At 40.4% G+C, this 26989-nt stretch overlaps 1 protein-coding gene, 2 long non-coding RNA genes and 1 pseudogene across 11 annotated transcripts; 2 read left to right on the top strand and 2 right to left on the bottom strand.

Moving 5' to 3' along the window:
* The first annotated feature begins 1833 nt into the window (after positions 1-1833).
* LOC127534651 (zinc finger MIZ domain-containing protein 2-like) lies at positions 1834-17043 on the top strand (annotated as a pseudogene).
* Positions 10788-12569, bottom strand: LOC127534654 (uncharacterized). 8 transcript variants are annotated; one of them, XR_007942883.1, is made up of 5 exons: positions 12238-12569; positions 11846-12153; positions 11510-11607; positions 10950-11201; positions 10788-10907 (listed from the first exon to the last, which is right to left on the bottom strand). It is a non-coding gene; the product is annotated as an uncharacterized LOC127534654 (long non-coding RNA). The 8 variants fall into 8 exon arrangements; XR_007942885.1 differs by adding an exon at positions 11202-11257 and having other exon boundaries at positions 10840-11131; positions 11524-11607; XR_007942880.1 differs by having other exon boundaries at positions 10848-11201.
* On the bottom strand, positions 14802-21335 carry LOC127534655 (uncharacterized). Of its 2 annotated transcripts, none has more exons than XR_007942887.1 (2): positions 21073-21335; positions 14802-16947 (listed from the first exon to the last, which is right to left on the bottom strand). It is a non-coding gene; the product is annotated as an uncharacterized LOC127534655 (long non-coding RNA). The 2 variants fall into 2 exon arrangements; XR_007942886.1 differs by lacking the exon at positions 21073-21335 and adding an exon at positions 20261-20377.
* On the top strand, positions 20249-25962 carry LOC127534653 (peptidyl-prolyl cis-trans isomerase). The gene is made up of 4 exons (XM_051950407.1): positions 20249-20411; positions 23501-23620; positions 24257-24429; positions 25529-25962. The coding sequence occupies exons 1-4, from the start codon at positions 20343-20345 to the stop codon at positions 25659-25661; spliced, it is 495 nt and encodes a 164-aa protein (XP_051806367.1). The 5' UTR covers positions 20249-20342; the 3' UTR covers positions 25662-25962.
* Positions 25963-26989: the final 1027 nt, after the last annotated feature.

Below are 26989 nucleotides of genomic sequence, written 5' to 3'. Positions count from 1 at the left end.
TTTGCACATACGGGCCGCTGAAGTTTAACGGGGTAACCCGTTAAACTTCAGCGGCCCGTATTTCATGCATCTCCATGCATGAAAATGGTCATGACAAAATAACCACAACTGCCTAAAATCACATCAAACTTTTCTATCTGTCATTCACTCATACATCATAACATGAAAGTACATACACACGTGGACAAAATTGTTGGTACCCCTCAGTTAAAGAAGGAAAAACCCACAATTCTCACTGAAATCACTTGAAACTCACAAAAGTAACAATAAATAAAAATTTATTGAAAATTAAATAATCAAAATCAGCCATTACTTTTGAATTGTTGATTAACATAATTATTTAAAAAAACAAACTAATGAAATAGGGCTGGACAAAAATGATGGTACCCATAACTTAATATTTTGTTGCACAACCTTTTGAGGCAATCACTGCAATTAAACGATTTCTGTATTTGTCAATGAGCGTTCTGCAGCTGTCAACAGGTATTTTGGCCCACTCCTCATGAGCAAACAGCTCCAGTTGTCTCAGGTTTGATGGGTGTCTTCTCCAAATGGCATGTTTCAGCTCCTTCCACATATGTTCAATGGGATTCAGATCTGGGCTCATAGAAGGCCACTTTAGAATAGTCCAACGCTTTTCTCTCAGCCATTCTTGGGTGTTTTTGGCTGTGTGTTTTGGATCGTTGTCCTGTTGGAAGACCCATGACCTGCGACTGAGACCAAGCTTTCTGACACTAGGCAGCACATTTCTCTCCAGAATGCCTTGATAGTCTTCAGATTTCATCATACTTTGCACACTTTCAAGACACCCTGTGCCAGATGCAGCAAAGCAGCCCCAAAACATTACTGAGCCTCCTCCATGTTTCACCGTAGGGACAGTGTTCTTTTCTTCGTATGCTTGGTTTTTGAGTCTATGAACATAGAGTTGATGTGCCTTACCAAAAAGCTCCAGTTTGGTCTCATCTGTCCAAAGGACATTCTCCCAGAAGCTTTGTGGCTTGTCAACATGCATTTTTGCAAATTCCAGTCTGGCTTTTTTATGAGTTTTTTTCAGCAGTGGTGTCCTCCTTGGTCGTCTCCCATGAAGTCCACTTTGGCTCAAACGACGACGAATGGTGCCATCTGACACTGATGTACCTTGGCCTTGGAGTTCACCTTTAATTTCTTTGGAGGTTGCTCTGGGCTCTTTGGATACAATTCCAACGATCCGTCTCTTCAATTTGTCATCAATTTTCCTCTTGCGGCCACGTCCAGGGAGGTTGGCTACTGTCCCGTGGGTCTTGAACTTCTGAATAATATGAGCCACTGTTGTCACAGGAACTTCAAGCTGTTTAGAGATGGTCTTATAGCCTTTACCTTTAAGATGTTTGTCTATAATTTTTTTCGGATGTCCTGGGACAGTTCTCTCCTTCGCTTTCTGTTGTCCATGTTCAGTGTGGTACACACCTTTTCACCAAACAGCAGGGTGACTACTTGTCTCCCTTTAAATAGGCAGACTGACTGATTATGAGTTTGGAAACACCTGTGATGTCAATTAAATGACACACCTGAGTTAATCATGTCACTCTGGTCAAATAGTTTTCAATCTTTTATAGAGGTACCATCATTTTTGTCCAGGCCTGTTTCATTAGTTTGTTTTTTAAATAATTATGTTAATCAACAATTCAAAAGTAATGGCTGTTTTTGATTATTTAATTTTCAATAAATTTTATTTATTGTTACTTTTGTGAGTTTCAAGTGATTTCAGTGAGAATTGTGGGTTTTTCCTTCTTTAACTGAGGGGTACCAACAATTTTGTCCACGTGTGTACATGGGACTAACCTGGCACAAAAATCATGATGAAGTCGGTTTCCATCCCACTCTCTGGACTTTATTTTCCCACAGTTTCATTCTTTCACTATTACTGGGAAATCTAAACATGTGGAATCTCTTCTCCGATCGATTTGTGCACCCAAAGGCACAACAGCCCGTCATTTTTCAGGTATTTAGGAAGCGAAAAAAGACCTAGAATTACTCTCTGTGGTGTAAACAACATTAACAGGAAAACCCGGCGTTCATGAATTGGAAACAAAATGGCTCCTATAGATCACGTGACCAAAATTTTTTGGACCCGTCATGTCGCCACTCTGATATACAGGCACTCCAGTTTGTGTCACAGCAGAGGATGATGGGAAACGTAGTGTCCCATCTAACTGTCTGTCTGTCTGCCAGCAGCCCGTCTGTCTGTCTGATCGGACCGTGGCTCCGCCCACCATGAACCCTCTGAACCAGATGAAGGCTGGATTGGCCAACAACCCTCACAGGTAAACTCACCTGAAGCCCTTTACTCAGACATCCACATTTTAATCCCAGCCTTTAGTTATTAAGGTCAAAGCTGAGTTTTTATTCTTAATATTTAGATTTATTTCTGTCACACGTTTTATTTCATGATTTTGACATTTTATGTCATAAATGTCGTATTAAATCTACATTTTTATTTGTTGATCTTTAGATTTCTTATTTTAATATTATTTTCTTTATAATCTTTTAAACGTTTTATTTCAGAATTTTTGCCTTTTGTCAAAATTTAGATTTTTTAAATTTCTTATTTTATTTTTTGCTTTTTCCCCCATTCTGACTTATTTTTATAATTTTTCTTTTTTATGTCCAATTGCTGCCTTTTGTTTCATAATTTTTACTTTTATTTGTCTTTTTTCTTTTATCATAGTTTTATAGTTCAGACTTGGGCTGTTTTATCATGTTTTTTATTTTAGTTTTTATTTATAAATTCTGATTTCTAACTTAATGTTTGCTTTATAATCTTTAATTTTTAATCAAAATTTTCCACTTTTTGTTTCTCTTTTTTTCTTTCCGTCTCATAATTATGACTTTTTACCATTTATCACTTTAATCCTACTTTTGTCTTTTTAGTCAATATTTTTTCTAATCCTCATGAATCTTATTTGTTCAGATATTGTTGACGTATTAATTATTAATACCCGTCTTTTATTTTCTCATAACTTCACCTATAAAACCTGAATCTGTTCCTCTGATGGTCTTCAGTGACGGTTCGTATCCCTACGATCCCTCCAGCTGGCAGCAGCCGACCAATCAGCCCACAGGATCGCTCTCCGTGGTAACCACCGTGTGGGGGTTGACCAATCCCTCGGCCAGCCAGGTATGACATCACCGGCCAGGACAGGCATGACTGAGAAACTAGTTAAAGTGTTTAATAAACTGGTCAACGTTGATAGAAACTAGTCATACTCAGTAAAACGTGGTAATCTGAGTGGGGAATAAACCAGTACTCCCAGTGTCTGTTTATTAGCCATTTGGGCTACTAGTCTGCTAAACTAGTCTGCTAAACTAGTCGTGTTCCTGCCGTCTGCTAACCAGCTGCTAACAGTTCGTCCTGTGTCCGTAGGGTCTGGGTGGAGGGGTGATGGGGCCGGGGGCCAACCCAGGAGGGGGGCCCATGATGCAGGGTCCTGGAGGTCCGGGTCTGGCCGGAGGTCCTGGAGGCTACATGGGCCAGCAGGGCTACGGAGAGCCCAGCAAAGGCTACATGAACCAGGGCATGTACGGCCGGTCAGGGGGGGGCTACGCTGGAGGACCGGGGGGCTACCAGGGCAGGTGGGGCGCTACACCACGTTTATGCTAGCAGGATTAGCATCACAGTCGCTATCAGTTAGCGTCTGGTTTTGTTCCGACAAATTAGTCACAGTGAGTTTTTACCTGGAGAGGCGTCTTTTTGTGTCATTCCTGCAAACTTTGGTCTCATTTTTAGGTCCTTTAGTCTCATTTTTACTTCTTTTTGTGTCATTTTTCCATTTTTTTTGTCATATTTGCTCCTTTTTGTTATTTTTGCTCATTTTGTATCATTTTGTACCTTTTTTGTGCCATTTTAAGTTGTTTTAGTGTTATTTTTGCCTCTTTTTGTCTCATTTTTACTTCTCTGAGTGTAATTTTTGCACCTTTTTATGCAATAATGACACAGATGCATGTCACGGTAAAATCTTACTTTGACTAGTGAAAAAAAAATGCTAATCTGATAGAAAAACAACAAAAAATAACTCAGTTTAATGCCGTCCATGTCGACACATCAGGTTATCAGAAAAGAGAACTTTAGAACATATTCATCAGTAGTTCTAATCTGTAATCTGCATACTTGTGTTTGTTGTTTCTGGCTCCTTCAGCTGATGTTTGATCTGCATTAACTGTGTGAACTAAACCCTGCAGCTACCCGTCCAACCCCGGAGGCTCCAGAGGTTCTGCTGACTTCACTCAGGCCGCTGCAGCCGCCGCCGTCGCCGCTGCCGCTGCCACGGCAACCGCCACCGCCACGGCAACCGTTGCTGCCATTCAGGAGAAACAGAACCAGGAGATGAACTACGGACAGGTGAGGAGGAGGAGGAGGAGGAGGAGGCTGCTGATTGGTTGGATGGAGACCAGCTGAGTCACGGCGCCCCCTGCTGGTCGTCTAAGAGATTATTTAGAAAACTTAGTTTTACTGAAACGTCCCACAACTCTGCAGAGAATAAACCGGATCAGATTCAACCTGCAGGATATTTGTTTTCTATTTATTTTATTATAAGTTTATATTTATTTTACATCTATCTTAGATTTAATTTGTATCTATTTCATATCTTAAATATGTATTTTATTTATTCTATGTTATTTTATTTTTTGTATATCTGTTTTATATTTATTTGATATGTTTTAGCTTTATTTTATCTTTTTTAGATTTATTTTATTTCTAATTTATATTCTTTGTATTTATTTTATATGTATTATATGTTAGATTTATTTCATGTCTATTTTATATTTATTTTATATTTATTTCTATTTTAGATTGTTTCATAATTTTATTTTTTGCTTTTTGTTTATTTTAGTTTTATTTCTATCTTTAATATCTTTTATATTCATTTTATATCTATATTAGATTTATTTGATTAATTTTGCATTTGTTTTGTTTATTTTACATTTATTTCTAATATATCTATTTTATAACTTTTAGATTTATTTTATATCTATTTTAGATTTATATCTTTTAAAGATTTGTTTTACATCGGTTTTAGAATTATTTTATGTTATTTTTTCTTATATTTTTCTATTTTTTGTTGATTTTATATCTATTTAATATTTATTTCTTATCTATTTTCTGTTTATTGTGTATTTTATATTTATTTTATTTCTAATTTATATTTATTTTATATCCTTTATATATACATTATATTTGTAATTTACAAAACTTAATAATCATGACTATTCCTTCATTTTTCTCTTTGTCCTTTTAATCTGCATTCATGATGTCATTTTCAGTAGTTCATGAACAGAACTGAATATTAATAAAACACAGAAATCATCCTCAACAGCAGATAATACGACCATGTTTAGTAAATTAAACTGTAAGACAGCGTTTGCTTAATATGAGGAACTTTTATGGATCAAATAACAGAAAATAATCAATAATCCTGAACAGAACAGAATATCCTGTTCGCTTGTAAAAATGGTTTCAGGGAAGAAAACTTTTAGCTGGTTTGATTAAAAATTAGGAACATTTTTCAAACTATCATTTTAAAGGGGGTAAAATGTTCAGAGATCAGTCAGACAGCCTCATATAAACCTGATTCATTTATTGTTTTAACATTTAGTTTTAAACTAAACAGACAGGAGATGAAAATCCAGACCTGGAAGTGTTCAGCTGCATTATTCTGGTGGTAAACGTCAGATCTGTTGAGGCACAAATAAGATCTTTGGTTCTTATCTTCTGTTTGTGCAGTGATGGAGTGAAATCAGAGCTTCCATCGACTACATGAGCTGAGAAGCACCAAAAACCAGAAACGTTGTTAAATGAACATTAAAAGAAGCCGAAAAATAAGAATGAATCAAAGACAGAGCTGCAGAAATCCAATAAAACTGGAAAATAATGATGAGAAATGAAAATAAAAGCATCAAGAAGCCCTGACATCACCACTGTGATGTCATCAGTATGTGTGATGTCATCGGGTCTGTTCTGTTTCCAGATGGGGGGTCCGGCTTACAACAACCAGTTCATGGCCCACAGCGGCCCCCGCGGCCCCCCAGGCATGGCTCCAGGAGGTATGGGTCCCGGTCCGGGGCCCAGCAGGGGGCCGCCCTCCATGGGCCCCATGTACGGGTCTGGAGGGGGTCCACAGAGGGTCCCCCAGCCCCCAAACTACGGCCACGGACCTCAGCAGGGACACCTGAGACCCCCACAGGGTCTGAAACGTCCCTACAGCTCTGAGGTGTGGAGAGATCAGATTAAACCTGCTTTTTATAGCCACTGTATCTTTGTTTTCTATTTATTTTATATCATTTTCTATCTTTTTATATTTTTATTTATGTTTATTTTTTATTTTACAATTTTTTTTATCTACATAATTATTTTCCCCCTGGTTAAGATGGGTTCTTCAGCTTGTAATAAATTCAGTTTTTTTCTAAATACTATAGGACCACAATGGAAAAAAGAGGAAAATCCGACCTTTAATTCAAGTTCATTTATTCAGTGGGGGAAAAAAATCACACATTTAGAAATAATTCTTTTACATGAAATCATGTGTGCCACAATTATTAGCACCCCTGATGTATCCCTGAACAGCACCTAATCTCTCCTAGAATACGTTTTCTACAATTTTCAGCATGAGAGTATGCTTCTGCAATAAAAATAGAATTTATTTTAAGGCTTTTCAACACATCTTAGCCAGGGGTGCCAATAATTATGGAGGGAGCTGTATATAACAATTTATATTTATTTAAAAGTCATTTTATATTTTATGTTTATATTATAATTAAATAACGTTTGTATTTATTTTCAAATTTATTTTATAATTATTTTTTATTTATTTTATATCAGTTTTATATTTATTTTTGAATTTATCTTTATATTTATCTTATGTTTATTTTGTCTTTTATATTTATTTTGTTTATTTTATATTTATATTTTTTTCTATCTTATATTTATTTTATATTGATTTTATATCTATTTCATATTTATTTACTGAGCTCCAAAGCAGAATATTGAATCTAGTTTCTGTCCTCAGTCTTTCCCAGGAATGTCTCAGCAGTACAGTGTTCCGGTCGGGTCCAATGTGAACGTCATGTCTGGTTCTGGAGGAACCGGTGGGTCCATGCCGGGTTCAGCAGTAGGGGGCCATGCCGGACCAGGACCGTATTCTGGACCCAACATGCAGTACCACCCAGGTAATACTAGATTATTAACAATTATTATTAGAGACCAGAACCACCCAGGCAGATAAACAAGATCAAATAGTTCCAACCAATATGGTTTAGAAAAGGCCATATGATAGAAGTGAGATTTCCAACACTAAAGATCTCCAGATAGTCCATAAATCAAACCTTTCCTGTTTTTACTGCATCTAAAGAGTTCTGTTAGCCATTAGCTTAGCTTAGCCAGTAACTCTCCAGTAAAAACTGATTCAATGAAACCAGGTGAGACTAAATAATGAATTAAAGAATAAAACACAGTTTAGAGTTAAACTATGCAGTGATAGCTTAGCTTAGCACAAACACTGTTGGCCTCACAGTTGTTTCTGTGTGTTTACCTACAGGTCCAGGCTCCGCCCCCCAGCGATCTGGCTCCTCCCCTTCCTATCAGAGCCACAAGATGCCCCTCCCACAGTACCCCCCTCCGGACCCCCCAACTCACAGTACTACAAGGTTAGCGGCATTAGCAGGCTAAGCTAGTTCATCTGACCTTGTGTAAATGAATTAATGATCATAAAAGCTGCATGGAGCAGATCAATAACTGATACTGAATGATCTGTTATTGTTTGAGCAGCAGGACCAGTTTAATGGTCAGGGTGGAGGTTTGAACACTTTGACCACAGGGGGCGCCGCTGGAGTCTACAACTCCTTCAACCAGCCGTCTGGGGTGAGAGCTTTTAGATATTTCAATTTTAATGTGAGATCTTTTCAGTTTTATGGTGATTTATAAGGACTTTTCTACCCCAAGGTAACTTTCAGTCATATGAGGACATTTCCGTAATTCTAATAACATCGGATGTTCCTATAATTTAAAGACTTTCCACTATCATCGAGACATTCATGTATCGTGACGAATTTTGTGTGTTATCAGGACTTTTGTGTGTTATCAGGACTTTATCTGTGTTATCAGGACTTGTGTGTTATCAGGACTTTATCTGTGTTATCAGGACTTTTTGTGTGTTATCAGGACTTTTGTGTGTTATCAGGACTTTAGTGTGTTATCAGGACTTTATCTGTGTTATCAGGACTTTATCTGTGTTATCAGGACTTTTTGTGTGTTATCAGGACTTTTCTGTGTCATCAGGACTTTTTGTGTGTTATCAGGACTTTATCTGTGTTATCAGGACTTTTCTGTGTTATCAGGACTTTAGTGTGTTATCAGGACTTTTGTGTGTTATCAGGACTTGTGTGTTATCAGGACTTTTTGTGTGTTATCAGGACTTTTGTGTGTTATCAGGACTTTTGTGTGTTATCAGGACTTTTGTGTGTTATCAGGACTTTTCGTGTGTTATCATGACTTTTCGTGTGTTATCAGGACTTTTGTGTGTTATCAGGACTTTTTGTGTGTTATCAGGACTTTTGTGTGTTATCAGGACTTTTGTGTGTTATCAGGACTTTTGTGTGTTATCAGGACTTTTGTGTGTTATCAGGACTTTTCGTGTGTTATCAGGACTTTTTGTGTGTTATCAGGACTTGTGTGTTATCAGGACTTTTTCTGTGTTATCAGGACTTTTGTGTGTTATCAGGACTTTTGTGTGTTATCAGGACACCAAAATTAATATCCAGATACCGCCGTAGTGAACAGATATTCGGGATATTCGGGTCCAGCCCTAATATTAAGTGGACTCTTCTGTAGTATGTAGAGCTTCCAGTTTTACAGGTACTTTTTTGTGTTACATAGACTTCTTGTATGGTGAAAATATATTATGAGAGCTTTTCTGTATTACAAGGACTTTGTGTTGTGAGGGCTTTTTTGTTTATTGCAAACAATCATAACCTATAAGAACATTTCTGTATAATGATCATTTTTCTGCTGTATCAGGACTATTGTTGATTATGAGGACTTTTTTAGTATTAGGATGACTTCTTGTATTATGAAAATATTCATATATTAGAACAAATTTTGTGTATTATGAAGATGTTTCTGTATTTTTGGGGACTGTTCTGACTCATGGCTTTATTTGGGTATTAATCTTTATCCTCCGTCTGTCTGTCTCTCTGGTAGCCGGGGCGAGGGTTGCCAGGTTACCCCTCCTCTCCTGTTCCTGGAAACCCGACCCCTCCCATCACCCCCGGCAGCTCCATGGCGCCGCCCTACATGTCGCCAGGCAACAGTGACGTTAAGCCGCCGCCCTCGTCCTTCCTGCCCGACATCAAACCCAACATGGCTAGCCTGGCCCCGCCCCCACCCACAGGTGATCAATAACCAGCAGGTGGTCCATCGATCAGATGCAGGAAGTGTCATTAGTCTGAGTCAGTGAAATGTCACATCTGGTTATCGACAGACAGAACTAAATAATCAGATTATTATCAATATAGGGAGATATATGTAAAAATGATCATGTTTAATGAAATCACTGGTTAAATAAAAAGAGGAGCAGCCTGACAGTTGGCAACAAATAAATATCGTTAACTGATTATTAGACTAAATGTGACATCATTAGATTGTCGGTGAAATAACGTTTTTATTATCAGTAAAACAATCAGATTAGTCCCACAAAAGGTCTGATTTATTCTCATCTGTTAAATAATCACATTATTTTTTATTATCAGTGGATTTAAATTTCATCTTTGATGTAATGAAATAATCAGATTATTAACTGTGAAAGTTATTCAGAAATAAATTCATTAAAACCATCAGAATAATATCAGTTTAATAACGGGATTTTTATCAGTTAAATAGTCTGGTTATCAACAGTGTTATTATTGTCAGTAGTGATGTCACAGGAAGCGTGACCGCGGTGACTTCCTGTCCTCAGGTAACCCCAGCGACGACCTGCGGCTGACCTTTCCGGTGAGAGACGGTGTGGTCCTAGAGCCCTTCAGATTAGAGCACAACCTGGCCGTCAGCAACCACGTCTTCCAGCTGCGAGACACCGTCTACAAAACACTCATCCTGAGGTAACGACATGCTGTAAACAACAACAGTAAACAACAGCAGTACACAACACGCAGTAACAACAAACAACAGACAGTTCTATTGATGTGTGATGAAGTAAAACGTGTGTCCTGTTTCAGACCCGACCTGGAGCTGCAGTTTAAGTGCTACCACCACGAGGACCGGCAGATGAACACCAACTGGCCGGCCTCCGTCCAGGTCAGACTCCTGCTGCTGATCTTTTTTCTCTGCTCTGATTGGTTGGAGCTCAGCATCACCTGCGTCTACTTCCTGTCTGTCCTCAGGTGAGCGTCAACGCGACTCCTCTCACCATCGAGAGAGGCGACAATAAAACCTCCCATAAGCCTTTGTACCTGAAGCAGGTGTGTCAGCCGGGAAGAAACACCATCCAGATCACCGTCACGGCCTGCTGCTGTGTAAGAACACACACATTTATGTACCATACATACATTTGTGATAGATTTACATACACATACATCTATCATCTTTTTTTTTCCAAACACTTTCAGTTTACTGTCAGAGAGGAGATAAACAGAATATTCCATCACAGACTGATGATCAATAATCAGACTCTGTGATCACTAACCTATGATCAGGTGTAACCTGCTGTCTCTCTGTCCTCAGTCTCACCTGTTCGTCCTCCAGCTGGTTCATCGTCCATCAGTTCGATCCGTTCTTCAGGGTTTGATCAAGAAGAGGCTGCTGCCTGCAGAGCACTGTGTCACCAAGAGTACGGAACAGTACATTCTAAATCTATCCATATCTACCTATCCATATCTACCTATCCATATCTACCTATCAATATCTACCTATACATATCTACCTATCAATATCTACCTATCAATATCTACCTATCCATATCTACCTATCCATATCTACCTATCCATATCTGCCTATCAATATCTACCTATCCATATCTACCTATCCATATCTACCTATCCATATCTACCTATCCATATCTACCTATCCATATCTGCCTATCAATATCTACCTATCCATATCTACCTATCCATATCTACCTATCCATATCTACCTATCAATATCTACCTATCCATATCTACCTATCAATATCTACCTATCCATATCTGCCTATCAATATCTACCTATCAATATCTACCTATCAATATCTACCTATCCATATCTGCCTATCAATATCTACCTATCCATATCTACCTATCAATATCTACCTATCCATATCTACCTATCCATATCTACCTATCAATATCTACCTATCCATATCTACCTATCCATATCTACCTATCCATATCTGCCTATCAATATCTACCTATCCATATCTACCTATCCATATCTACCTATCAATATCTACCTATCCATATCTACCTATCAATATCTACCTATCCATATCTGCCTATCAATATCTACCTATCCATATCTACCTATCCATATCTACCTATCAATATCTACCTATCAATATCTACCTATCCATATCTACCTATCAATATCTACCTATCCATATCTACCTATCCATATCTACCTATCCATATCTGCCTATCAATATCTGCCTATCAATATCTGCCTATCAATATCTACCTATCCATATCTACCTATCCATATCTACCTATCCATATCTACCTATCCATATCTACCTATCAATATCTACCTATCCATATCTGCCTATCAATATCTACCTATCAATATCTACCTATCAATATCTACCTATCCATATCTGCCTATCAATATCTACCTATCCATATCTACCTATCAATATCTACCTATCCATATCTACCTATCAATATCTACCTATCCATATCTACCTATCCATATCTACCTATCAATATCTACCTATCCATATCTACCTATCCATATCTACCTATCCATATCTACCTATCAATATCTACCTATCCATATCTACCTATCCATATCTACCTATCAATATCTACCTATCAATATCTACCTATCCATATCTACCTATCAATATCTACCTATCAATATCTACCTATCCATATCTACCTATCAATATCTACCTATCAATATCTACCTATCCATATCTACCTATCAATATCTACCTATCAATATCTACCTATCAATATCTACCTATCCATATCTACCTATCAATATCTACCTATCAATATCTACCTATCCATATCTACCTATCCATATCTTTCCATCTATCTAAGGACAGTGAGTGTATCTGATCTATCTATGCAATCTGTCTATATACATATACATAGATAGTACTATTAGTGGTAGTCCCAGCTCAGTATTAGTAGTATCTGTAGTACTAATAGTACGAGTAGTATCAGCAGATTTATGAGCTGATCAGCAGGTTTCTGTTGATGTTGGACCTTTGAATTAAATTCTCTGTTAGTCTCAGTATTAGTACTTCTAGTATTAGTACTAGTTGAGACCTAATGCAGTACTGTGTGTGTTTCATTATTAATAGTAGTAGTACTAGTAGTACTAATGCATTACTGTGTGTGTGTTTCAGTAAAGAGGAACTTCAGCAGCGGTTCCATCCCTGGAACCCCCGGGTTAAACGGAGAGGACGGAGTGGAGCAGACGGCCATCAGAGTCTCTCTGAAGTGTCCAATCACGTTCCGCCGCATCCAGCTGCCCGCCAGAGGACACGACTGTCGACACGTCCAGGTGGGAGCCAATCACAGCCCTGCCCTTAACTGACCAATCAGTCCTATTGATCAGGACCGGGTTTACTAATTGATCCGTTTGTTTCAGTGCTTTGATCTGGAGTCGTACCTTCAGCTGAACTGTGAGAGAGGAACCTGGAGGTGTCCCGTCTGCAAGTAGGAACATCTGACAGCATAGATGTTATATAGTAATAATAGACATGATAAGAACGTTCAGAGTATATTTAGATGACTAATAATAACAATCAGCTGTAATGATGACCTAAGTGTACCTCCAGTAGAATAACCAGCTTGTGTTTGGTTCTGTTCAGTAAAACGGCTCTTCTGGAGGGTCTGGAGGTGGACCAGTACATGCTGGGGATCCTCATCTACGTCCAGAAGTAAGAAAGCTTTAACCTTCAGTGGAACTTCTACAAGTATAGCAGATAAAACCCAATGGACCAGTCAGAACCCTCCTCAGAACTTCCAAAGAACCTCCTCGGAACCAGATGATTAAACATTGCTTCTGGTTCTGACTGGTTTATTTTTGATTCCTCCTGGTTCTGAATGGTTCCTATTGGTTCTTCCTGGTTCTGACCGGTTCCTCCTGGTTCTGATTGTGTCCTCAGTTCTGAGTACGAGGAGATCACCATCGATCCGGTCTGCAGCTGGAAGCCGGTTCCGGTGAAGCCGGACCTCCATGTGAAGGAGGAGTCGGACGGTCCGGTTCTGAAGCGCTGCCGGACCCTCAGCCCGAGTCACATGGTTCTGCCCAGCGTCATGGAGATGATCGTGTCACTAGGCCCCGCCCCCTCGTCCACAGGCCCCTCCTCCTCCCCCATGCCCTACCCCCCCCTCCCTGCAGGTGGCGGGACCAGCAGCAGCACACCGGACTACCCTGGTCCAGGTAGGGTGGACCAACATCCAGGGAACGTTCCCCAAACGATCCCTAAAGGTTCTCAGTAATCACTGTCTGCTTCAGGGAACATCAGAGAACCTTTAACTAACATCCAGGGAACACTACCCAGTCGTTCTCTGATGGTTCCCTGATGTTTGTTAACCTTCAGAGAACGTCCAAAGAACGTTCCCAGGACATTCCCTGGAGATTTCCTGAAGGTTACTGCCTGCTGAATCTTCAGAGAACCTATTGGGAACGTTCCACTAAGTAAGCTTCACAGAAGGGTCTGATCTGATCATTGTATTGATGCTTGTATTGATCTGTCCTCAGCTCCGTCCTATCCCGGTCAGTCTGCCGGGTTCTCAGACTTCGGTGGTCCCGGTACTCCAGGTGTTGGGGGGGACTTCTCCTCCCCCGGTCCTCCACCCCTGTCCTACCAGTCGGAGCTGTCCAGCGCCCTCCTCACCCCCGACAAGCCCCCCCCACACCCGCTGGCCGTCCAGGTACTGATCGATCGACAGTCTGTGATCAATAGGGGACGCTACAAGGTTTCTGACTGTCTCCTGTCCCCTCAGATGTCCGTCTCCGGCCGCCTGGACTCCACCTCCCATGGTGCTCCTCTCTCCCAGCAGCAGTCGCAGGGTCTCCATGGCAACCCCCAGCTCGGGGGCGGGAACCAGATGATGCAGCGTAGCAACCAGAATCCCCGTCTCCAAGGCGACGGCTCCTTCAGCCTGGGCGGGTCTACAGAGGTTCCAGAACCTTCTCTGGACGTGAGTGGTATCCATAATAATAATATTTATGATAATAACAATAATAATAATAAACATCATTAATCATGATAATTATAATAATAATGATGAGAATAAAAAATTATAAGAATAATACCAATAATAAATTATAAGTGGTATCCAGATGGAGAATTTTTTTCTATAATAATAACAACAATAGTAGTAATAGTAATAATAGCAACGATAATATCAATTATAATAAGATAGACATAGCAATAATAAGTAGAATCCAGACGGAGAGTTTTATTCTATTACAATAATAATACTATAAATATTAATGATAATAACACAGATGCAGTAAGAAGTAGAAACCAGACAGCTTATTCAACAACAATAGTAATATATTATGTAATAATAACATAGATAGATGCAGTAATGATGAACCAGACGGAGACTGAGACTGTTATTCAGCAGATTTTACTTTATGTTCTCATAATAAGAATGATAATAATTATAATACAGAGGAAAGTAAAACTGTGTCTTTGGTTTATTTTCTTAGTAAATTTGGATTCCTTTATTCATAAAATGTGTCAAAATCTGTCTACATTTTTAAAAAATGTCTTGCTTATTAAAGTTAAATTTGCCTTTATTAATAAATAATTAATCTGCTCTTATTAATGACGTCCTAAACAACAAAGCAGATAAATCAGAAATTGCCACTAAATGAGAACTTTAATCAGGAGTTATTCATTCATTTAACTCTGATTCCAAAACCTGAACTGAGCTCAGCAAGTACTTAATGAAGTAAAAGTACTGCAAGTGTGTACTATGAAATGATAATACAGAGAACCTGGTATAGAACCCTGAGGAACTCCTTGTTGAACGTTCTCCATGTCTATTTCTGCAGCTGCTTCCAGAGCTGACCAACCCAGACGAGCTGCTGTCCTACCTCGGACCTCCAGACCTCCCCAACAACAACAACGACGACCTGCTGTCGCTGTTTGAGAACAACTGAACGTAACTGGAACCAGACCAGCAGCAGGACGTAGAGCAGAGACTTTACTGTAAAATACTTCGTCTGGAAGCGGAAACAAGAAAAGGACTTTAAATCTGAGAACTCTTTGATGTGTTGAACTCTATGGTGACTTATTTTATTGTTTTTTATTCTGTGTTTCGATGCTTCATCCTTCATTCCATCGCTGCTGTTGAACCTCAGACCTACTGGAGGGAAACACGAGACAGAACCTCTAGTCCAGATGTTGGTGTGATGTTCTACAGGTGGAGACGAGCTTTGAAGGAGCTTCTGTTCTACACACGTTAGAATCGTGTGAACTTCAAGGCTTTGAGGGTCCAGAGAAGATCCGAACCTAAAGAGAACCTGGTTTAAACTGAGCCACAGAGAGAGGCTGGAACCTTCAGCAGCTTTTTGAACCCAGAACTTTGATATTCATGGATCTGTGGTCAGATTAGCGTCTTAGAGGTGGACAAACCTCAACGATCAACATCTGCAGGAAACATGGCTTTAGTTTAATCCAGATCAGCTGGTTATGGCTTCATTAATCCAGATGCTGGAGATTCTCTGTAATCTGAACATCTGGAGACCATCAGAAGATGAACTGATCAATCTGTTGCTTCAGAGTTTGCTTCTTCAGAAAAGTCTTCATTTTAGTTCTATGGAGGAACCTGATGGTTTTAAGAAGAATGTCAGAGAATGTTTTAATGTTCAGAGAACGTTCTCAGGGCATTTCTCCGTTTAGATTAGATTCCTCTGAGGTTTAGGTTCTGCGATGAGAACTGAGTAACGTTCTCAAACCAGAATGTTTCTGTAACGTGACATTAACAAACGTAGAATGTTTTCCTGCAGTGTTCTGAGGATGGTCTGAAGATCTTTTATGGATGTTGTAGAACTTTCTTCCACAAAACATTCAATGCGACATTCAGCAGATGTTTTAAGAACATTTTTTAAAATGATGGGAACATTACTAGAACCTTGCAGAACCGTCTTAGAACATTTTTAGAACCAAAGAAAAGTCGATGTGATCTTCTGAAGTTCACCAACATAAAGTTCTTCATATGTTCTGGTTCCTGTTCTGCTGGGGTTTCGTCCAGTAAGTGTTGGTTCTGGTCTCTGAGTTCAGATGAAGCTGTTGGATCTTCAGCAGAACCACAAACACTGAGAGAACCGCCTACGTTCCTTAGGACGGTTCTTCAAGTTGACGAGGTTCTAAACCAGCCTTAAGGTTCCGGCAGAAACTGTCCAGAAAATGGAGCGCTGACCAAACCCAGAGATCCAGTTAACATCTTAAAAACCAGAACCTGAATCCACAGGTTCCTCTGGTTCTCCGGCAGGTTCCAGATGATCGATCAGGAGTGTTTTCCTGCACGTGGCTCAGTCAAAATCACATCTGGATTTTCTCACATCAACCGACAGGATACAAGACCAATGCTGCTCAGCGCTCGGGGTGTCCTGAATGCCGGCCGTTCTCCAGATGAAGGCCGGCCGTTCTCCAGGAGCAGAGTCCAGGGTTCATCTTCATCCTGTCATTCTGTATGTTGTAAAGTGACTAGAGTCCAGACAGTCGTGGCGTCTCCATGCCCCAGTGGCTTCTGGGAGCAGATAAAAGTGTACATGATGATTCAGTAATGATGCTAATAACATAAATAATAACCTTTGTAATTTAATAAACACACACTGGAAAGACACCGAGTAATTCTCCCGTTTGTTCTAAAAGAATCAGAAACAAGACAGCAGCAGGAGCAACGAGGTCGTTTTTAGGGAAATAAAACTAAATTCAAAGTAGAAAAAACTTCACACCTGTGAAAAGTGTTCACCCACCTTGGAAATTTAAACTTCTGGTCCGTTTATTTGGCTTTTTACAGAATAAAATAACAACAAACACTCTCTAATACCATAGTAGAAATGGATTTCTAGAAAGTCATGTCAGTTAATTGAAAATAGATTTAGATGCTATGTTTGATAAACACCAACCACTACACATCACCAACACACCATCCTCGCTGGGAAGCACGGTGGAGGCAGCATCATGATGTGAAGCACGGTGGTGGCAGCATCATGATTGAAGCACGGTGGAGGCAGCATCATGATGTGAAGCATGGTGGAGGCAGCATCATGATTGAAGCACGGTGGAGGCAGCATCATGATTGAAGCACGGTGGTGGCAGCATCATGATTGAAGCACGGTGGAGGCAGCATCATGATTGAAGCACGGTGGTGGCAGCATCATGATTGAAGCACGGTGGAGGCAGCATCATGATTGAAGCACGGTGGAGGCAGCATCATGATGTGAAGCATGGTGGTGGCAGCATCATGATTGAAGCACGGTGGAGGCAGCATCATGATGTGAAGCATGGTGGTGGCAGCATCATGATTGAAGCACGGTGGAGGCAGCATCATGATTGAAGCATGGTGGTGGCAGCATCATGATTGAAGCACGGTGGAGGCAGCATCATGATGTGAAGCACGGTGGTGGCAGCATCATGATTGAAGCAATGTGGTGGCAGCATCATGATTGAAGCATGGTGGAGGCAGCATCATGATGAAGCATGGTGGTCGTAGCACTTTTTGTCATTTCTGAACAATCTTTATCTTATTTTGGACACATTTGAAGATAGATTGGGCAGATTTCAGGTTATTTGGGACAATTTTAAGTAATTTTGACAGGTTTCAAGAGATTTCTGAAAGTTTTGAGTTATTTTGGACAATATTTTTGGGGCACAGTTTGAATAACTTTGAAAAGATATTTTTGACAGGTTTAAATCAGTTTGGACAAATTTCATGACTTTTTTAAACAAAGATTTTTAGTTATTTTGGATAGCCTTGATCTTCTTTTAGACAAATTTTGAGTCAGTTTGGACAAGTGTCCAGCCTCTGTGTGGTCCAACTTCAGATTCTACTGATGTTAGAGCCTCAACAGGTGGAGAAATGTGGACCAAAGACTGGATTTTAGTGGAAACATGGATCCATCCATAGATATACACTTAAAGGAACATTATGGAGACACTAGACCAGCCTGGATTGGACATTCTGAAGTTTTTTTTTCCATTTTCAAGGACCAACAATGTTCCATTAATGTGATTTTGGATGATTTGAAATCATTTTATCCCATTTTTATCTTATTTTATACTGATTTTGATTCTTCTAGGACAGATGTGAAATCTTTTTTTTTTTGACATTTTTGAGTCATTCTAGACAGATTTCAAGTCATTTTGGATCTTCTTTAACTTATTTTGGACCATCTTTGTCTTATCTTGCACAAATTTTCAGTGTTTTGGGAGTAGTTTTAATAATGTATGAGGAGTGTGAGTTACTTTGAACCATTCTTGTCTTATTTTACACAAACATTTTTTCAAATAAAGGAAAAGAAAGAAAATAAACTTTTGAACAATGCACTGGTGTTCTACAGATGTTCCCTGTTTTGTTAAATTACAAATAATAACTCATAAAATCACAAAACAAAGTATTAATTTAGACATTAACTATGAAAACTAAAGCATGATTTACTGTAAATAATGTCCACATTAAAAATCTCTGTTTATACAAATATTAATGGTTTTTATTAACATTTATTTGTCCTTTCTTTTTTAAAACTGTATATAAGTTAGCTTGTTTGCAATTATATGAAAGACAAAGTTTGAATATTAAGGATTCTGATTGAAACTGCTCGTGGTTCTGGTTGTTGATGATTTTACTCAGAGAAAATGTCAAACTGCTGTTGACTGTTAAAACTTCATGTTTTCAGTTGGACAGACGTCTAAAACACGTTGGAACTTGTCGTTCAGGTTCAGATCATTTTTCAGTGCAGAAGATGTTCAGTTTTTTATCACATCAGATGAAGAAACAGCAAATCTTTCCAACCGAGACACTGCCGTTAAAGAACGCTGACATTTTCTCTGAAAGTCTCTGAAACAAAGAGTGGATTATTAAAACAGTCAGCTGAGCAGCAGAGCTCTGTCATGTTCTAGCTGTTTACTGGCCTTTAGTGAGAATTATTTAACTCTGTTAGCATCACTAATACCAGTGAACAGTCAGTGTTTAGCTACATTCACATTGTTGCTACCATCATTACATTTAGTGACTGATTCTACCACTGATCCTTTACTTTTAGCTATTTAACAGCTAAATTATTATTTTTGACCAACCTGTCATTGCTGTTAGCGTATTATTGTTGCTGTAAGTTAACTATTAGTCACTTATAACTACTTAGAGTTAACCATTGTTATTTTTAGCTGACATTTTCACTAACTTCAACCATTTATTTGAAGATATTATGGGGTTTATTTCAGGTTATTGTCCGGTTAATTTTGGGTTACCTTTGGATTAATTTCAGGTTATTATTGGTTTAGTTTTTGGTTATTTTCAGGTTATTTCTGGGTTAATTTCAGGTTATTTTTGGGCGAAACTGAGCTCTGAAGGCAGCGTTGTGTGACGTCACTGCAGAAACTTTCCATTAACTTTGTTCCGCGTGCAGAGAACAGGACGGACCGCGCCCTGACCGCGTGACCGCGCACCTACGTTTAACCCCGACAGCGGGAGCGCGCTCCCACTGCAGGGCTCGACGTTCAGTCTCTGCGTGCGCTGCGCCGATTGGAAGCCACAGCTGTCAGTCACCTGTGGCGCGCGCTGCTCCGGTACACATCGATTTAGTTTTTGTACTGGGACACCGAAACGGGGCGGAGTCACGCGGTGACAGACCGGAAACCTACCGGCGGCTCCGCCCGATGATAGAATCGAACGCACCATGAAATGTGTCGGTAAATGAAAGACCAGTAAAAACCAAACTCTGCCGCTCCGGCTGCTCATTGGCTGAAAGGCGTGTCCGTATAATCCCTCCGCGTCACTCATTGGCTCGCTGGGGTTTCCCGCCTCCCACTGGCGTCTTATATAAAATTAATCCACGCACCTCCATCTTTTTCGGTTCCTCGCGGCCCGCCGTATCCCCTCACCGGAAAACTCTCAGTCACCGTCTCCGCTGCAGCCGTAAAATGGCCAACCCCAGAGTCTTCTTCGACATCACCACCGACGGCAAGTCGCTTGGCCGGATCGTGATGGAGGTGAGTGGCCGCCATAGGCAGCGTGTCGCCGGTAGCGAGTGTCAGGGGGCAGGGTGGAGGAGGGTTAGCCTGCGGGCAGCTGAATGGTGCTGGAGGAGCCGCTTTGCTCGGTGTCCGTCTGGTCGGTTAACGGCTCCGACGCTGAGTGAACGGCGGCTTGAGCGACTCCGCGTCAGACAGTTCGCCCAGTCTGTCACCGATGTCATGGCGGGACTATGTGCACGTGTTTGTGGCTGCTAGCCAGCCCTGCTCGCTGAGCTAATGGAGGGGTAACAGTAAGCTAACAGTGAGCTAATGGTTCTGTGGTGGGAGCTGCATCGTTATACCGCAGTAATTAAAACGCGAGTCTCAATCCTGTCTTGCAATCGGGGTGTCATTCTGATTTAGCTGCACCGGGACCGTTTCGTCTGTGAACTCTGAGTCAGTGTTCAGTTTTTTTTTTTAATCCCCGTGTGTTAAGCCCACCGCCCCGCAGAGAGCAGGCCGGCCGTCCTGCCGGCTAGCAGCCGCAGCTTATGCTAACCGGACGCCGTGTGCCCGCGCGGTTCTTTGTTGCAGCTCTGTGGCCTCCAGCACCGCCGGACCTCCGCTGCTCCCCGTGATTTCAGCCCAGATGTGGGAAGCATTCAGACCACAGTTCGGTGTGAGCATCAGTATTTACTTTAGCATGTTAGCTGATCCGATGCAGCGGTTCTGGAAACTTCCGCGGCTCCGGCGCTGTCTGACAGCGGGGGGAGGGGAGCCCTATCTGGCGTAAAAATGCGGATGTACCCGTCGAGCCGCTCCGCGTGGCCGCTGTGAGTAAGCAGTACGTTACATAAGTCATGATGGCGTCGATAGTGGCTCCATTGTTACGGAGGTTATTTATATCTGCAAGCTAGGAGGTTAGCATGCTGCTAACGGTCCAGCCATTTTGTGCTCCGTGATGGGCGGAACCGACAGACTGCAGAGAAACATGTCGGACCTGCAGGAGGACGGAGTCAATCCACCTGCAGCTCATCAAGGACCAGCTATAGGTTTAGTTTCAGGTTTCTGCAGTTTAACATGTTATCAGAGTTTCGTCAAAATGGGTCTGAAAATGGCAAAAGTGGGACAAAATAATAAAAATGAGACAAAAATTAAGAGGAAAATCAAGCTAGTAATGTCTAGACTGGCTTTAGGATTCATTTAATGTTGTCTTCCTTGCCAAATGAACTGCTTTTCTTTCAAAATAAGAACATTTCTAAGTGACCCCAAACTTTTGAATGGTCGTGTGGATAAAATATTATATGTCTTTATCTCAGCAGCTATCAGAAAGCTGTGGTTGATCAGTCATTATGCCAGTTGTTGTAACTCTAAATGAACCTCTGACCTCCAGAAACATTAACTCAGGTGTGTTCAGGTAACCAGATCCACCTCCTGCATTATGGAGCTGCAGCTCGTGTTCTTGCTGCATGAAGCCGTGCAGCAGCCCCCCCCCCCCCCCCCCCGACATGCAGCGTGGTGCAGTGCTGCAGCGTCGCATTCAGTCTCAGAACAGCGACCCGGTGCTGCACTTTGGTTTTCTTCAGTGAATGTTTTGGGTTTCTGTCCTCCTGGTGGTGAAACTAATATTTAACTTGTGAACGTGTTGCCATTGCGGCTGTAAATCAGTTTTCGAGACTCTGACCTGCAGGTTTGTGTTTGCGTCGTTGCATAACGAGCTGCTCTGCACGTCTCTGATAAACCGACCGGAGCCAGAAGTCGATCTGGGAACAGATTTATCAACTCAATGCAGCAAAGTTAGAAAGTCTGATCACTGGCTCACAGCTAGCGTGTTAATTTTGGACATTTTGAGTCATTTTAGCCTCTTTTTATTTTGGGAAATTTGAGCCATTTTTAAACAGATTTTCTTAATTTAAAAACAAGTTTGTCATATTAAATAAATTTGTAATTTCTGACTTATTTTGACAAGTGTAACTCTCTCTGGGCAAACTTTGAGTCACTTTGGTGAACTTCTTTGATTAATTTAGGAGCTTTGATCCATTTTTGACCAATTTTCTCAGTTATTTTTTAACAAGTTTCCAGGCTTCAGACGTGTTTAGCGAATTTGGAGTCATTTTGCACATTTTTTTAATATATATTTTGGAGAAATTTGAGCCATTTTTGACCAATTTTAAATCCGTTTTAGACAACTTTCTAAGTGATGTTGGAGCAAGTTTCCGGGTTCGGGTTGTATCAGATAAATTAGTGTAATTTTGGGCCGTTTACTTTGAATTAAGTCGTTTTGGACATTTTGAGTCATTTTATCCAGTATGTTTGATTTACTTCAGGACATTGTATCCATTTTTTGACCACTTTTCTCAATCATTTTCAAGAAGTTTCCAGTTTTCAATCCAAAATAGTTTAAAGCTTTAGCAAAGAAACATTAAATCAGCCAAAAATGTCCAAATTTATAAAAATCTATGCTATTTCCATTCTGTTTTGTAAGGGTTTGAAGTCATTTTTAGACTGTATTGCACAAATGTGAAATGTTTGGACAAATGTGGAAGCATTTAAAAACATTTTTCAAACTATTGGCAGGTCTGTCATTTTCGACCAGCTTTCAGCCAGTTCATATAATTTCAGATGGTTACTTTTCAGCTTTTTTTTTTGCTGGTTTTGCAAAAGTTTTTGTCAATTTGGACAAATTCTGGGTAACTTTGTCCAATTTATTTTTTCTATTTATTTGATCCATTTTGACCAGTTTTTCTGTCCTTTTCAACAAGTTTTCATATTTCAGTCACATTTAGTCCAAAATGACTGAAATCATTTAGCACAATTATTTCAGTTATTTTACACATCTGGGGGAGTTTCTGATGATGTGTTTCACACATTTAAGTTGAAGTCATTTTGGATCATTTTTCAGTGACTTTTGGAGAAATTTGAGCAGTTTTGAACAAATGTTCAAACATTTTCTCAGTGATTCTTGGAAACGTTTTCAGGTTTCAGTCATTTCAGATAGATTTGTTATTTTGGACATTGTATTCAGAATTAATCAACTTGGGGCAGACTTGGAGTAATTTTAGCCATTTTTCTCTGGAATCTGTTGGTCCCGTCCTCTGTCTTGATGCTTGCTTTTGTTCCTTCAGCTCCGTCCTGACGTGGTTCCAAAGACGGCCGAGAACTTCCGCGCCCTCTGCACCGGCGAGAAGGGCTTCGGCTACAAGGGCTCCATCTTCCACCGCGTCATCCCCAACTTCATGTGCCAGGTGAGGTTTAGTAACGCAGTGTCTAGATGTTTGGGGAGTCGGGGAGGATTCAGTTTTCTAAACGGAGCTCGTTTTAGACGCTTGAGACATGAGAACTTTGAGTTCTGAGTAAAATCCACCTGTAGTTTCGGTTTAGGGCAAAGAAAAACTTCAAATCTGAGTTTCCAGATGGCACAAATTCAACCAGTTTTGTCCAGAAAATGACTAAAATGAACGGCAACTGATCAGTTTCCTGCCCATCAGCTGGTCTTTGCAGCTCTGATATGAACCAAATCCTCAAGTTGAAGCCTAAAAAATGGATTAAATACTGTTTTGTTTTGTATTGTCATCTTGTTTTTTTGTCTTTGTCAGTTTTTTTTTATTTTAGTGTCCATGTTCTTGTCAGTTTTTTGCTTTTTTGTTGTATGTAATTTTTTTTGATGGGATGCTTTTCTTTGCCGTTAAACTGAAGCTACAGATGGAGTTTATTTATTATTATATTCAGTTAGGCAGACGATGACTTTCTGAGGACGTCTCAAATGTGTTTATTTTGAAAACCAAATGCAGAAAGTCCTTCCTGACTCTCCAGATCTGGATAGGTCATTTCCTCCACTGGTTCAGCCTCTGATTTTTAATGTTTTCTTTTCTGAACACCAGGGCGGCGACTTCACCAACCACAACGGAACCGGTGGCAAGTCCATCTACGGCACCAAGTTCGCCGACGAGAACTTCCAGCTGACGCACACTGGCCCCGGGATCCTGTCCATGGCCAACGCCGGCCCCAACACCAACGGGTCCCAGTTCTTCATCTGCACATCCAAGACCGCCTGGTAGGAACCCAGAACATCTGGAGCTAGAGAAACTAGGGCTGTGTCCAAAATGGCATACTAACGTACTACTCATACTAAGTGTGACGTCAAAATAAGTATGTAGTGCGTTCACACTGGATAGTATGAATAGATTGAGTACGCGAGAAATACCCGGATGTATAGTATGTCCGGAAAAATTTTAAGTATGCGCGGTGACCACACTAGTCATACTCAACCGCCCCATAATGCTTTGCGAGCTATCCACCGAAATGCAAGCCTCCGCGGGATCTGTGGCCGGACCGCGGCGATTTTTATTTTATGTGGTTAAGTAGTCATCCTAATCACCCCACAGATTTGAGAAATAGGCGTTTTCTGACCAACGTTTTAAATTTGTCAGACGCCTCACAACGTGCTACTGAATGCTAGCAGCTAGTTGAAGCAGCTCGCTTTGCATACAGAACAAGTAGCAGCTACCTCCAGTAGTCTGCAGCTACAATTGAAACGATTCACATAATCTGGCTAATAACTGCATGAGGAGTGCCGGCTTGAAATTACCACATTAATTATGCGACTGTTTGTTAGCGTAAAATCGACCTGAAGCCGGCATTCAGCCGAGATATTTGATAGCCGTACTTCCGGTTTTTGTCGTCGGAGGTTTGAAATGCATTATGGGAAACGGAGTAGTATACTACAGTGTGAACGGTTCTAATCATACTTATAGTACGTAGTATACAGTATATACTCATTGAGTATGTAGTATGTAGTACGTTAGTATGTGATTTTGGACACAGCCTAGATCTGTGGAGACGTCTTCTAGGAAACATGATGTCAGGACTGGAGAACATGGAGGCTCCTCGTGACGGAAACTTTAGATTTCTACAGCTTCTCTCCTTTTTTAGTGTAATGCTTTTCTTTGTTTTGTTTGTTAGCTCAGGTTCTGAAGACATTCAAGAAACATCTTCCAGAACCTCCAGTTGGTTCTCCTGATGCTCCTACCATGTTTCCTCTCTATAGAAACACTGTCTGCAGTTCAGCCTGAGTTGTTTCTGCTGTTTTGGTCAATCAGGTTGTTTGTTTTTTTTTTGTTTTTTTTTTTAAACTTCGTCTCTTCTGTCCTCAGGCTGGACGGGAAGCACGTGGTGTTCGGCAGCGTGGTAGAGGGGATGGATGTGGTGAAGGCCATGGAGGCCAAAGGCAGCCAGAGCGGCAAAACCAGCTCCAAGCTCGCCATTGCCGACTGCGGGCAGCTCTGAGCTCAACACCTGCCCCTTCCTGCTTCCTGTAGCCACGCCCCCACCCTGTAGGCCCCGCCCCTCTGCCATTCTACATTCCTGTTGATGGAGATCCAGCCGACCCCCTACCGAACCGCCCTTCTTTTTTTTTTTTTTTTTTTAATTCTGTTGTTGAAATCAAGTTGCTGCATTTGTGACTTTTGGAAGTTTCTTTTGCATTAACGTTTTTTTCCACTAAAGTCCCAACGTTTTTTTTTTTTTTTTTTTTTGTTGAGTCAAAAAAAATGAATAAGAATAAAACAAAAGATGCCTTGACAATTAATCCGTGTTTTTTGTTTTACTGGTTCTCTGGAGGTTGGAGGGAACATTCTGTTTTACTGATGTAAACTGAATATCTGAGGACTAAACTAGTCACATTTTAGAGAAATCAATGAGGAAATGAGCCTGGAGGTAAACGAGTCCGAAATTGTCATTTTGAGGAACTTTTAAAGTAAAAAAGGTCAAATCTAAACAGAACTTAATGAAGATGTTTTAAAACAGTTGGGTAATTAACTGACTGTTCATTCAGGAACTTTCTACAGTAAACCCACTGACCACTCCAGTTATCTGTAGGTGTATTCTTGAGCTTTCTTTTCCTCGTAGAAAATTCTAAGGTATACCTAGTTGTCGGTACGTATACTCTAGAACTTTGCCTCTAGAAAGTTCTGCAGTATACCTACTGACATCCGTTTGTTTTAGGAGGAAAAGCACAGCTGAGTTCTGGTTAAAAACTTCATTAAAATCACTAAAGCTGAAAAGAGCTACAACTACCATGAAAAGTTTAAACATGGCACGAAAAACACCCAGAATAAACACAAAAAATACCAAAATTCCCACAAATGGGTGAATTTGTGACAAATTGAAATTCAGCACAAAAAAATTGCAAAATTAACCTTAAAGGAGCCAAAATAACCTAGAAATGTTCAAATATACCCGCAAAAAATGGCCAGATTTACCCCGAAAACAGCCAAAACTACCTTGAAAGGTTCAAATATGCCAGAAAAACCACCCAAAATCACATAACAGGTGAAATTGCAACAAAAACTCATTGTGCCCAAAAACATGCTAAATAACCACAAAATGGCCAAAAGTACCACATAAGAAACAAGATCATCCTAAAGAGTCAAAAATACCCTGAAAGGTTCAAATATGCAAAGAAAAACATTCAAAATCACCACAAGAAGGTCTGCTCGAGAACTTTCTCCAGTTGTCGGTAGGTCTACTCTAGAACTTTCTGCAGTTGTTGGTAGGTCTACTTTAGAACTTTCTCCACTTGTCGGTAGGTCTACTCTAGAACTTTCTGCAGTTGT

Source organism: Acanthochromis polyacanthus, chromosome 7 (genome assembly GCF_021347895.1).
Source record: "Acanthochromis polyacanthus isolate Apoly-LR-REF ecotype Palm Island chromosome 7, KAUST_Apoly_ChrSc, whole genome shotgun sequence".
Lineage (NCBI taxonomy): Eukaryota > Metazoa > Chordata > Actinopteri > Pomacentridae > Acanthochromis > Acanthochromis polyacanthus.
The sequence above is the reverse complement of the archived record's forward strand: the minus strand, read 5'-3'. Positions and strand labels throughout refer to the sequence as shown.

Bases quoted from the DNA above. Each gene is read 5' to 3' on its own strand.
- LOC127534653 (XM_051950407.1), top strand. From the start codon at position 20,343: ATGGCCAACCCCAGAGTCTTCTTCGACATCACCACCGACGGCAAGTCG. The intron at 23,621-24,256 runs GTGAGGTTTAGT...TCTGAACACCAG, and splicing joins TCCCCAACTTCATGTGCCAG to GGCGGCGACTTCACCAACCA. The intron at 24,430-25,528 runs GTAGGAACCCAG...TTCTGTCCTCAG, and splicing joins TGCACATCCAAGACCGCCTG to GCTGGACGGGAAGCACGTGG.